The following is a 13,321-nucleotide window of genomic DNA, read 5'->3' on the forward strand; positions in this document are numbered from 1 at the left end:
AGACAAGGAACACTGGGCGGTGGCCTACATTTACTACTAGGTGAACTCAAGAAGCCACTTACCTGCTCTTTTTTCGTTTACCTGTTTAACAGGAAGTGTAATAACAACCTTCCCTTCCTTATAGAGACTTCAAAAAACAGAATGAGAGCAAACACCACATGTTTATGGAAAACCTATTATGTGCTAGAGGTTGGCCTAGGCATTGAAGATGCAGAATTGAATCAGCCTTCACAAGTTCACTGTTTAGTGAAGGAGGAAAATGAGCAGCATGGTGTGGTAAATGCGAGGGTACGAGAGCAATAGGGAGCTACTGAGGCTCATAAAAGATTGCCTTATCCAACTGGAGGTGGGGCTGAGGAGAAGTCAAAACGTTTTCTCAAAAGTGCCGGCTCCGGAGTAGTTTCAAATTGTGAATAGGTGTTAGCTGGTGAAGGAAGTGGGAAAGGTCACCCTGCCTGAGAAATCAGCATGAAGAAAGACCAAGAGAGAGTGAAGGCCAGAGTCATACAAGGGTCTGGTGTGCTGGAGATGTAGGCTAGATTAGGTCACAGGGATCCTTGAAAACCATGAGCCTGGGCTTGATCCTAAGGGTCACCGGCAGACTGTGAATGGTTTTCAAGTGGGCAAAGACAACTCAGACATACACTGTGATTGCTTCTCTTGTTTCATGATGAAAGATTGATTGAAAGAACAGGTTCAAGGCAGGGAGTCTAATTAGGAAGCTGATGGAGTGAGAAAGGCTGGCTGCGCTTGGAAAACACTGGAGAACCAAAGGAAAGAACTGATTGCTGCTTAGAAGCACAGAGGGAAAGGATGCATTAATTAAGTTAACTGACACTAATCGAGGGCCTACTATGTGCCAAGCACTGTTAGCAATGGCTCAGCCAATCCTGCTGGGGACCAAGGCTCCTGGCGGATTAGAGCTTCCCCAGGCCTGGCTGCTTACCCTTTTCTTCTGACAGGGGTCACATGTGGTCCAAGAGGACCAGCTGGACAGCTCACAATCAATGGGCATCGGGGTCACATCCACACTCCGCATCTGTCTGCTCTTTGCAAAGCTCTTGTTGACAGTATTTGACTCAAAGGAATGTGGCCTTTCACCTCTAAAAGTCATCAGGAGAGAAGAGAGTCACATATCAGAAGGGAATTAAGTATACATCCAACCACCTATTTGTAAATTCAATAAATATGTATTTGCTCGCTTGTGCAAGGCTATTAGTTTATCATTCTAGGAAAGGATAATTCATCCAACAAATACTTACTGAACATGTAGTAAGCACCCAACATATGGCTAACTCTGGCCAAAAGAGTATTGAACTTGTATCAGAAGACAGTGCATTAAGCTGAGTGTTGTGGTCTGGCTTTTTAACCTGTATGAGCTTCACTTTCTCATCTATATAATGGAGATAATCATGCCTGCCACAAAGGCTATTTTTAGGATTAAAAATGATAGCACATGGGAAAGCACTGTAAGCTCTAAAATGCTACAGCTTGGCAGGGAATATAGCTACAGCTAGATATATGATCTCAAGGAATTTACTCCCTATCTCTGGGCCTCTGTTTTATTCTCTAAAAAATGAGAAGTTTGCACTAGATTGTCTTTAAGGTTAGTGTTAAGAGTCTAAGAAACATTTGCTGAGAACTAACAATAGTCAGAGTATTGTGCTACAGGGGATACCTAGAGATATAAGACCAAGGTTCTGACTTCTAGAAGTCACAGTTTATCTTAGAGTAGAAAAAGAGAAACACATCTCATATTCTAGCTCTGTGGGACTTTACCCAGAAGGTAAGGAATTCCAGCATGCAGGCCCCATGGCTGGAGCTGTGCAGACCCCGTGGGAATCAGGAGGGCCTGGTGGCAGGGAAACAAGGAGGAGGCTGGCAGCAGCAGTGCCACTGAGTGCTGTAAGCCTGAACCATGGCAATGGCCAGGGAGAGAGGATGTGGAGGACCAGCATATGAGGTGTATCTCATGTGGAATGGATGGATAGTGATAGATAATTGGATGGTGGAGGTGGGGTGTTAAAGGAAGGCATTTTAAGTGGATGCTAGTTCCCTACATGAGTGTGTGAGCAGTGGGAAACACAGCAGAAAATAAGTCTTGATGGGGAAGATGTGAGTTTCGGGTCTGTAGGTGCCATGAAACACCTACAGAGACTCATTTAGTGAGTAGTTCCTATATGGGCTTGGATCTCAGGATGAGAGATTTGTGTTTGACATAGATCTGATCATGAAATCTATGGAAGCAGAGGTGATGGTTCTTGAGAGGAGAAGCAAGCCAAGGATACTTATTCTTGGAAACCTCGGCACCACCAGCAGAGATAAGGCAATGCTTTTCGTTCATTTCCTGGAGCACACTGGTTTATGAGTAAATGAATGAGCATGCTATTTATTCTGCCTGGGTCTTCAGTTTCTTCTTTTGTAATATGAAGGGTGTATGATGATTCTTATTTTTTTCTTACAAATGGAAGAGTATATTATTACACTGTAAGATTCTTTGTAATTTGTGTTCCTTTCCAAGCCACAAAAGGAGATGAGAAGACAAAAGGAATGGAGGTTTGCTGAGCACCTATAACAGACATGTTAAGTCTGTGCTAAATGGCCCAGCATCACCCATGCTATCTCCTATTTTCACAGCAGTGTGGAAGGCAGCTCGGAGCACTGCCACCTGGGCAGACGAGGGAAGTGGCCCAGAGAGACAGTGACATGTCCACCATCATACAGCTGGTTGGTAGGCACTGGTGTTAGGATCTGAGCCGAGGTCTGTTAGGCTCTACAGTATGTATGTGCTTTGTCTGTTGCCCCATGCTGCCTGGAAGGAAACTGGGCTGGCACTGACTCCACCAATCCCTTCCAACCTCCATGTAAAGCCTCTCTCATTCCCACATCTGGGATTGAGTCATTAGGGAGAAGTGCATCACATAGTTTTCACCGTCTCAGATATGCAGGATGTCACTACCGGCAAGGTCACTAACAATACATTCTCACTTGGCAAAAGTCCTAAAAAGAGGATAATATTAACTACGGTGAAATCTGTGTCCATGACCGCCCCAGAAACCAGCAAAAATCAATTGCCTAGTAAAGTTGGATCTTTAATGAAAGGTCAAAGACTACTGGAAACCACAGGTGGGTACTTTAAAATGGTTGCTTGAGGCAGGATACTGCACACCAGTGGGGGGCTTCAGGATGTGTTCTTATCTACTAATGTGCCCAGGTTTGACAAAACAATATTGTCTGTGATTTGGCTTCTCCTAAGTATGTATTTGACAGCTCTGCAGGGTATCCTCTTCCCATTCCAACTACAAAACAGTTATATTGTGTTTTTAGCAACCAAGACAACTCCAGGGCCACAGTTGAGACTGAGCAGATAAGTAATGTACACACTAGCTATTAAGAGTCACAATTATTTTCCTCTCTGAGATTTGAAAGCCTGTTAATGGGCAAGATGATCACTTACAGAAAGAACTTGGTAAAAAGTAGTTATACCCACCACATCTCTCATTTTTGCACCCAATTTTCATTATGGAAGGTAGCAATATAATGAAGTAATCAGCTGAATAAATAGTACGTTTGTAAATTACATTGGATGAGATGTGTGAGGTTTATTAATACCACAAAATGCAAACCTGAAAGACTAGCATTAAATTTCATCTTTAACTCCTGGGACTAACGAGGAGCCACATCAATTCTAGGTTCCAGTAGGGCCTCTGTGTGTGGGAACAAGAGCCTTTCGCCTCTATGAATTTCTACAGAAACAAACCCGATGGACATTTTAACCAACTGGTTAAACTTCTGTCATTAAAAATCCTCTGTATGCTTTTAACATTGAAAAATTAAACCTGCCTATAGAAGTACAAGAAATAATACAGTAAACAGCCATGTACTCACATCCAGATTGGTGATTGTTCACACTTTGGTACACTGGCTTCAAGTCTTTTTTTTTTTAATTTTTAGTTTTGACATCTACATGTTATAGCAGCCTCAATTTCACGCCCCCCACCTTGTCCCCAGAGGAGCTATTGCCATGAATTTGGTGTGTTTCCTTCCAGTCTCTTTTAAATATTTTTTAAATAGTTTGAGATCTATACACTATCTATAGTATTGCTTTTGCTACATATCATATTACACATGATTCTGCAACTCACTTTTGTTAATGAACACTGCATTTCTGAGGCCTATCCATATTGATTCATAAAGAGATCTAGTTCATTTCTTCTGCCTGGACGTTCTATCATAGGCCGTGTATTGCATTTAATTTGTTCCTTTTCTTTTTGAGGAACATTTATATTTTCCCAATATTTGTAATCGCAAATAGAGCTAGAGTAAAGACCCTTGTACAGGTCCTTGAACATGTGCTCTCTCTACTTAAGGACTGGCAAGCAGGTGTCTTTCCCAGGGATGCAGAAAATGCTGTAGCCAGCATTAGGACACATTTCACCAGGCCCAGGTCTCCCACGCTCTTCCTAACAGGCATCTCTGATCAAAATAAAGATGGATCCAGCCAGTACGGCAGGAGTGGGTCAGCAGTAAATTGCAAGCCATCAACTTATATAGATGGGGTGCATCAATATATTTTGGCTTTCAGTAGAAATACCCTGACACAACAACTTTCTTGTCACACACAATTTGTTAGACAGCTGCATCCCCTTTGCAAACAGCATCCTTTTTCTTTGCTAGAAGGGGCAGCTTCTGGGTGGCAGGTTTTCAATTTCTCTTCTCTCTGTAGTTTGCTGTGGTAGACATGAAATTTAAAGCAACATCTCAAGGCAACAAATGTGTGGCCCAGAGATGGGGAAATGGCACGGGAGGCCAGCATGTCAGATACACAATGTAGATGATGGGAGGTGGAGTGGGTCCAGAGGTGGCGGGAACAATGCATTAGTGAGAAGCGAAGAATGCAGATAGAGTGCAGGGACTCTGAGACCTAAATGAAACTGGATTTGAATCCATAGTCGGCTATTTGCTAAGTGGGTATCCTTGGGACAGTAACGTTTTCTGTTTCCCTCTCTGTGAAACTGTAAACAGTGGCCCTTACCTAGAGTAGCTGTGAGGATTATAGCTAATGTTTCCAAGTGTCTGGTACAGCATGGCGATATAGAAATGATAGGTCTTATGATACGGTGATTATGATTTCATCATCTGACTTGATTACAAAAGTAAGTTAAAACAAAAAACTCTTGGCCAATATGAAAGTGGTCTGAGCATTTTCTGTCCCAGAACCAAAGGCTATTCTTCTTCGCAGATGGAATTCAAATACTAGCCAAGTTCAAGACTGCCCCATGGGAATTATGGGTGGATGTCAGACACTATACCTGGATTCAGGTAAGGATTTGAGACTCACCACACATGCATGAATCTCTTCTTGTCACTGAGGATTGGTTTGTTCTACATAGTGAGAAGGAGAGATTACAGCCACCTCATGACGTTGTGGTGACGATTAAATACCATTTCCCAGACTGCCCTCTAATCAACCATTTCCCCTCCACTCCCTATTTCAGAGTGAACTTCCTAATATATAAAATTCATCATGTCACTCCTTTGCTTCAACCCTTCAGTGGCCCCCATTGCATTGCAGGAGGATACGGTTCAAGCTCCTTGGCTGGTACTCCAGCATCCCCCCACTCTGCCCATGACCTGATGCCTGCTCACTCCTACTCTATCTCATCTTTCTCAGCTCCCTGCTGGAACCTGTGTTCAAGGCCCACTGAAGTGCTTGGAAGCTTTGGGAGCAATCCCTGGCTCTCTCATTCACAGATCATCACCTGTGTTGCTCCCTCTGCCTGACAAACACCCCTTAGTCATTCAGTAAACACCTGCTCACCTGTAGAGATTCAGCCCTAGAACTCTTCTCTTCTAGAAGCCTTTCTAGACCCCAGGTTCAGTAGAGCTGATTACGCCCTCCTTGTTTCCTGGCTGCTCCTGTGGCATCTCTTGCAACAGTAGATGTAGCATGTGCTCGCATGTTGACATTCTTTGTGAGAACATAGGCTCATCTCTATCCTCAGAGCCCAACAGAGAGCAGGTATTTAAATGCTATAGATAGGGTTGCTATGGTTCCCTTAAGTCTTCCATTCCAGACATATTTTATTGGGTACTGAATGCTTCAGATCTCATTTTTTGGACTAAGTAAAAGGAATGGCATTACAGTTCCTGTTCCCACAGGAGTGTTTACATGAATGTTGGGGACACATGCATGCTTCAACATCTCATGGTAGGGGCTTCTCATGCACATGGAGGGTCCCCAAATTGCCAAGTCACTGGCTTTTCTATCACTGGAGCCCAAGTTTGAGCTCCCACTAAGACATTTTCTTTCGCTTGTTTTGCACCCTACTAATGGAGACTAACAACGATGAAATAAATCAGCTAGCACTTAACTGCTGGGAACATTTCGGGGGCTGGTGGTGAGATTGAGAGAGAGAGAGAGAGAGAGAGAGAGAGAGAGAGAGATAGAGAGAGAGAGAGAGAGAGAGCACGAGAGAGATATGGGGATGAGAAAGAACCTGAGAATCTGAAGATCTGGGGTTGATGAGCAGGTAGAGTGGGTCACTCTCATTTATTAAAATCATCTCATGAATTGGCTCTTTTTTCCTCTGTATATAACAAACTTTCTTTTTCATAAAGAATCACACGGAGGCTTTGTTCAGAATACGGAACAAATATCCTATTCTTCTCAGCATGACAAAATACATTTAAACATATCAGTTTCTTACAGGAACTTTTGTTGAAATCAGCCTCTTGGTTCCACAATAATTTGAAGAGAGTTGTTGATATTATGTTAGCAGATGCATGCAAATTGCCTCAAGAGATGTTCTTCATTCAACAGGCATGCAACAAAGAGATGGTCAGCATGATGTGGCTGCACCTTCCCTGTCATATTATTGATTAGGGAATTATTGGTAGCTGTCACTTACCTGGAGCCAGGCAAACTGAGACAGCCCAGGGCAGCACAGAGAAGAAATATCTCCACCGGCAACCTCCAACCCCATGTCCTGGAATTCTTCATTTTCCCAATGTGACAGGAGATGCTGCAGAGGCTGCTAGATCCATGACAAGCCTGTGCAGTGAGTGCCACTGTCAGCTTCTGTCCCCAAGAGCAAATAGCTCTGCAAAGTAAACAGAAAGCCACTAGTGATTGGAAACTCAGACTTTGCACAGACCAAAAACTTACCTGTGACTCTGGAAACCAACCAGAGTCACGTCTGTAGCAGCATGGTATTTATGCGTCTATAACTTTAGGGGAAGCTGCTAAGTGGACAGGCTATTAGTGAGGCATCAAGGACTGTGGGCGGGTTCAAGTACATTCTCTGCCACTTACTAGGTTGTCCCAAAGGTAGTTGTGGTTTTTGTCATTGCTTTTCATGGCAAAAACCACAATTACTTTTTCACCAGCCTAATAACTCTGGACTATGGGCAAGTTGCTTTACTTCTGTGCCTCATTTTTCTTACTTGCAACGTGGTGAGAATTAAAGAAGTTAATAGAAAGAAATGCTTAGAACAGGCCTATGTTGGGTGCTCAGATATGTAAATGATTATTACTAAGTAGAGTTCAGGGTTTGGAATTCTACTAAGGTCAATATTTGAATTGTTTGCCTGTTTCTAGTTACATGATGTTGAGCAAGTCAGTAAGAAGCTGCAGGGCTCTGGAGCCCATCTACCTGAGTTCAAATTGCTTCTGTATGATTCACCAGCTGTGTGATCAGAGAAAATTACTAACCCTCTCTGGACCTAAGTTCCTTCATCTATAAAATAGGAAAAATAATAGTACCAACCTCACCAGGTTATTGTGAAGATGAAATAAATATAAATATTCAAAATATGTGGAGCACCGCCTGGCACATTCTATGTGCTCTTGCTATAAGTGAGCTGATATTTTTATTGACTGTCTTTGATTCTATTTCTTCATATGTAAAATTGGAGAGTCTGTGCTGACTTATCACTCAGTTAGGAGAGTCAGACCAAATACTAAATGTGAAACTGTTGAACAAATAGGCATTACAGAAATAACTACATGAGAATCATTATCTAAATATATGTGCTGTTCTTGTTACTGTTTGCATTCCAAAACATGCAAATGACTGAGGTTCTCAAACCTACCTTCCTGAAAACCATCCCTGACTCCCCAGAATCAGCATATTAAAGTCCAAACTGCACCAACCTGGCATTTACAAAACCAACCTGCAACTCCTAAAGTACCGAGTCCACGTGTTGCATGGCGGTCCTGTTGCTGTTGCTCTTGCATGTGTGGATGAGGAACCTCAGCGGGAAGAGGCAGCTTGCAAGGCATAAGGGTAGGCTAGTAGAAAGAGCACAGACTGGGTTTGCTTTCCTTAAACACAGTTATAGATTTTCTCTAAGACTCTGTTTTCTCATCTGTGAAATGGGGATCATAATTCATTACTACCTATTTGATAAGTTTGTGTTGGGTTTGAATGTACAAAACAGTAAGCCCTTGACCTGTTCAGTCGGCAGTCTCCCACCTCCTGCCATGCCTGCAGAGTAGCTGCGTGGGGTTGGAGAATCAAATAAGGAAGGATAGTGAGGGGATGGATGGGAAAACCACAGAAGATGGTAGTCCCCACACATTGACTGTGTCCAAAATACAGAACCCAAGTTCTGCTGTCAGACCATTCAGGGTGCATTCCAGTTGTCATAAGCCCAAGTGCAAGGCACCATGTCACCATTGTCCCAAAGGATGCAATCGACCTGAACTTTGACACAATCGATTGTGGTGGTTAATCATTTGTAAACAAGCAGAAAACTGTGTTTCAAGAAAGATCCATGTCTTCTCTCCTATCTACCTGCCTTTAAGAGAACCCAAACCCTTACAAGGCAAGGCTCCTCTTCTACCTCCTCAGCATGATGTACTCAAGGAGGAGCCTGCAGAGCTGAGAGAGGACAGTTACTCGAGTGAATCCTGTGCTCTTTCACCTCCAGGCCTTTTGCAAGCCATTCCCTCTGTCCAGAGTATATGCCACTTAGCTAAATACGACTCATTATTTACATTTTATGCTAATGTCACTTGCTCAAGAAAGCCTTCTCAATCCCGTGGGATTCTCTCAGACCGGCTCCACTAGGTGTCCTGGAGATCTAACCTCATCGCGCCCCCTGGTGGTTTCTCAGTGCCGCTCACCTGAGATCCGGCCCAGAGGGCGGCATCCTCAGGCTGTAGTGATAATAATAAACATATTTTTCAGGTACAGTTCTTAGCAATTTAACAATTTCCCCATGCATCATCTTGTTTGATTTAGACAGTAAGCCAAGAAACCGTATCATCTTCCAAGCCTCTGAGACAGGGTTTCACAGCTGTTTCCACAGCTGGTTAGAAGGAGATCTATGGCTAGATACGCATTTTTTTCTGACTCCTAAACACTGTGATGTCTAATTCTGAAGCTTTACCTTGCCCTTAGGATGTGCCAGCCCTGCTTTAAGTCTATCACAGTCACCACATCACACCACTCTTCTGGTCTAGCTGCTCTTACTCAGGGCTATAGATCTCATCTCTGACCATGTGAGAGCTTTTAAACTGATCATATGTCTCTTGGCCTTTAAACTATATGTAGGAATTTGTAGCTCTAGGTCTACGGATCCACCAACAGTTTGTTGTTTTTCCAACTTTTGTTAACTGATTTTCCAGCCTCCACCCAGTTCCACAGTCAATGCTGCTTTTCATGTTTCTGCTATGGCAGCACTTCAATCCTGGTACTTATTTTTGTATTAGTTAGCTTTTGCTGTGTAACAAATAATCCCAAAATTCTTGATTAAAAAAATAGTCATTTACCAGTTCACAATTCCTCGGGTGATCATATAGGCCTAGGCTAAGATGGGTGTTGGCCTTGCCTTAGTTCAGCCAACTGGTAGGTCAGCAGGAACCTAGTTGGTCCAGGATGGCCTTACTCCTTGGCCTGATGATTCGTTCTGTCTGTCAGTTAGCACTGGCCATTAGCTGAAGTGATGAAGTAACTGGGCCACATTACTCCAAATAGACGGACTCAGGCTTGATCTCAGGGTAATCTAATGGTTCCAAAAAGCAGCGAGAAAAGATAAGCCCCAATGCACCGATGCTTTCCAAACCTCTGCTTGCCTGATGTTTCTTAATGTCTTGTTGGCTGAAGCAAATGGCCAAGCCCACATGCAAGAACTGGAGAAAGAGCTTATACCTATTGATGGGAGGAACAGCAGAGTCACATTGCAAAAGGGTATGCCTATAGTTTTGGAAGGAATTTGTGGACATTCTGCAATTTATCACAGATATGTGTCACTTTTGGGCTGAAGCACTTAAGAGCTAGTTTGCCCTCTCCATTTCTGTTTTCTGTCCTGTGGATTTGGAAGTATGTGTTGAGAGAACAGTGTCTTATGGTGAAGGAAGCCTAAGCCCCTGAGTCACTGGATGGAGAAGAGCCCATGCTGACCCATAAAGCACTTCATGTGAGTTAGAACTAGACCTTTGTTGTGCTACATCATTGAGATTTGGTGGTTCATGTGTTTCTGCAGCAATACCTACCCCATTCTGACCAATATACTTTTAATATACCTTACATTGCATAAAAAGTTTGATGTGTATATACATTTTTCCTGGGGGAAAAGTCCATAACTTTCCTCAGATTCTCAAAAGGACTTAAGATTTAAAAGAAGTAAAAGAAAACAAAACAATTCCTCAAAGATAACTTTTTCAGCCAACATAATGATCTTTCTCCTTTTGAAGCTCATGTGCTGTATCAGGTATCATAGTGTGAAGTATCTGGGGAGTCAGAAAGACTGAGATTGACATCTCGTTTCTCCCATGAAATAGTTTATATCTTGGACAAACCCCTTATGTCCTCTAAGCAGTTGACTGAGTTTAAAATGTAGGCTTGTTGATAAAATGCTTCAACAATCACTTACTGAGCACCTACTAGATGCCAAGTACAATGCTAGGTGACTGGGTTTCAAGATGAGTATGTAATGAACCTTCCCTATGAGAACTCACAGCTTAGAGGGGCAGGCACAATAATACATCACAGCAGTACAATGTGGCAATGAAAGAGGTTTGCACCGCATGGCTTGAGCATCCGCCAAGTATGTGTGTGGCCTTTGGAAAAGCATTCTCAGGAACGAGCTGACAGTTAAGGGTTAAAAGGAGTTAATAAATGAAAGGGAGGGCATGTGGCATGACAGAGAGGGGTCAGCAAAGTCATGATCCAAAGGTGAGGAAGGTCACTGGGTCTCCGGGAACCATAAGCCATTCAGTGTTGCTGTAGCACAGAGTTCAGCATGAGCAGTGGAAAGAAATGAAACAGGAGAGGCAGGCAGGAGGCATATCAGGTAGGGACTGATGAACATGCTAATGACATGGATTTTGTCCACACTGCAAGAGAAGCTATTGAATGGCGTTAGGAGGGGAAGAAAGGGGACTGCTTTCTTTGAGAGATTACTCTTGCTACAGTGTAGAGAATGGATTCAAGGGAGGCAAATTGGAGCCCAGAGACCTGTTAGAGGCTGTGCTCATAGTCCACTGAGAGATGATGCAGGCCTGAATTAGGGCAGTGGTAGCAGGAGAGCAGAGATGGAGAGGCAGGCATAAACATGATACCTGTCTTATGTCACTGAGGGAAGAAAATAACATACTTGCAGTTAAGGCGGACGGACTTTATACACTACACAGCTCTGTGCAAAGGTGGAATTATTATGAGTGAGATTATGATTCTCTACTAAAGAAGGTGTATTAAGTCCCCAGGGCTGAGTCTGGCAGCTATTCAGAGTGACACCACCCTGCACAGCACACATTTCCCCCTTTATCACCCACAGTCCCATGGATTACGGCATGGGCTTGTCCACCTTCAGGTGAGCTCCTGTCTTCCGGGTGCACCTTCTCTGAATCCTGGAGGACAGACTCTATCTCCCTCCTATTGTTCTAGAGCCTTAATCAGTGTCGGGGAAATGTTGGTGTCTACTGTTTTCACTGTAGATTTTGCCCAGCCTGGGGAACCTGATTTTAAAAAGTCCTTGGCAGACTGCTGTGATAACTACATCACTGAAGGCAGTTGTGCATATTGGAATGCCTCATCCGTCACATGGGTATTATCACCACTGTGGTTCAAAATTTTCCTAGAAAGAAGTGTGGGTGGGCTGAGTGGGCAACAAGATCATTGGAGGGCTATCTGGGGAAAATAAAACCTGAATAAGAAAGAGAAGTGGCTATCCCAACTGGAAAAAATAAGAAGGAAAAAAAAATAAAGGAAAGATAATGATAGCAAAATTATCTTCCTGTGGCAATAAGAATAGCCATGTACAGAGCCACATCCCCTTCCTCTTAAGCTACGCTACATGCCCCAGCTTCCCTTGCGATTATACCTAGCCCTGTGATTGCAGTCTGGTTAATGGAATATAGGAAGAAGTGGCGTGTACTGTTTTATGTCTGACCCATGAAAATCCTCTTGTGTGCAATCTCTCTTTTTTCCCAGTCTGGGGAACCTGATTTTAAACCATATGCCAGCTACATGTGGATACCCATGGTGATCTTGAAAGCTAGTGTTGAAGAGGGCAGAACCTCTGGCAGCCTGGGTTCCTGCATGACTGCCTGGAGCAGAAGCTTCCCTGCTCTCTGCTGATTAGACTATGCGAGAATAAGAAATAAATTTCTATCATGTCAGGCCACGGAGAAGCCAGTGTTTTTCTGTTATAGTGGCTAGCATTACCGAAACAAACACTCTCTCCTTCCCCAAGTCCTCATTCTCTGCCTCACAAAATTGGCAAGCATTCACTAGGAAGGAGTCACGTGTTGAAAACCGCCTTCTAAGTGGTCAATGTCTATGACATGGATGTAGTGTGGCAGGAAGGCCGTGTCTATTTAGCAGAGGAAGCTCACTGTTCTAGGGTGTTGTTTGTTCTCTGTGTTGACTGATACAGAAATTCTGTGTCCTTTTTTAATGTACAGTTCTGTATATAAAGAATGGATTCCTATTTATCTGTAGACATGCACAGGTACCTTGTTTCTTCTATTGTGCGTGATCTTATAAATTATAGGTAAATATTTCTCTCTGGCTGTAAAAGAAGCTCAGATGTAGAACACTGTGTGTAAGCCATGTAGTTCAGGAACAGATAGTGATATAGTTTGGCTGTGCTCCCATCCAAATCTCATCTCGAATTCCTATGTGTTATGGGAGGGACCCGATGAGGGGTATCTTTCCCATGCTATTCTCGTGATAGGAATGGGTCTCACAAGATCTGATGGTTTTAGCTCTCTTCTCTTGTGTGCCACCATGTGAGACATGCCTTTCACCTTTCACCATGATTGTGAGGCCTCCCCAGCCATGTGGAACTTTAAGTTCATTAAACCTCTTTA

At 43.3% G+C, this 13,321-nt stretch overlaps 1 protein-coding gene across 1 annotated transcript in view; it reads right to left on the reverse strand.

Moving 5' to 3' along the window:
* The window catches only part of C8B (complement C8 beta chain), a 37,898-nt gene extending 30,828 nt beyond the window's left edge, over nucleotides 1-7,070 (reverse strand). The window contains exons 1-2 of the mRNA XM_002750874.6: nucleotides 6,912-7,070; nucleotides 947-1,103 (exon numbers count right to left, since the gene is read on the reverse strand). Coding sequence (XP_002750920.1) covers nucleotides 947-1,103; nucleotides 6,912-7,003 — 249 coding nt within the window. The 5' untranslated portion in view covers nucleotides 7,004-7,070. The remainder of the gene's footprint in view (nucleotides 1-946; nucleotides 1,104-6,911) is intronic.
* Between the last annotated feature and the right edge of the window lie 6,251 nt (nucleotides 7,071-13,321).

This window comes from Callithrix jacchus, chromosome 7, assembly GCF_049354715.1.
Source record: "Callithrix jacchus isolate 240 chromosome 7, calJac240_pri, whole genome shotgun sequence".
Lineage (NCBI taxonomy): Eukaryota > Metazoa > Chordata > Mammalia > Primates > Cebidae > Callithrix > Callithrix jacchus.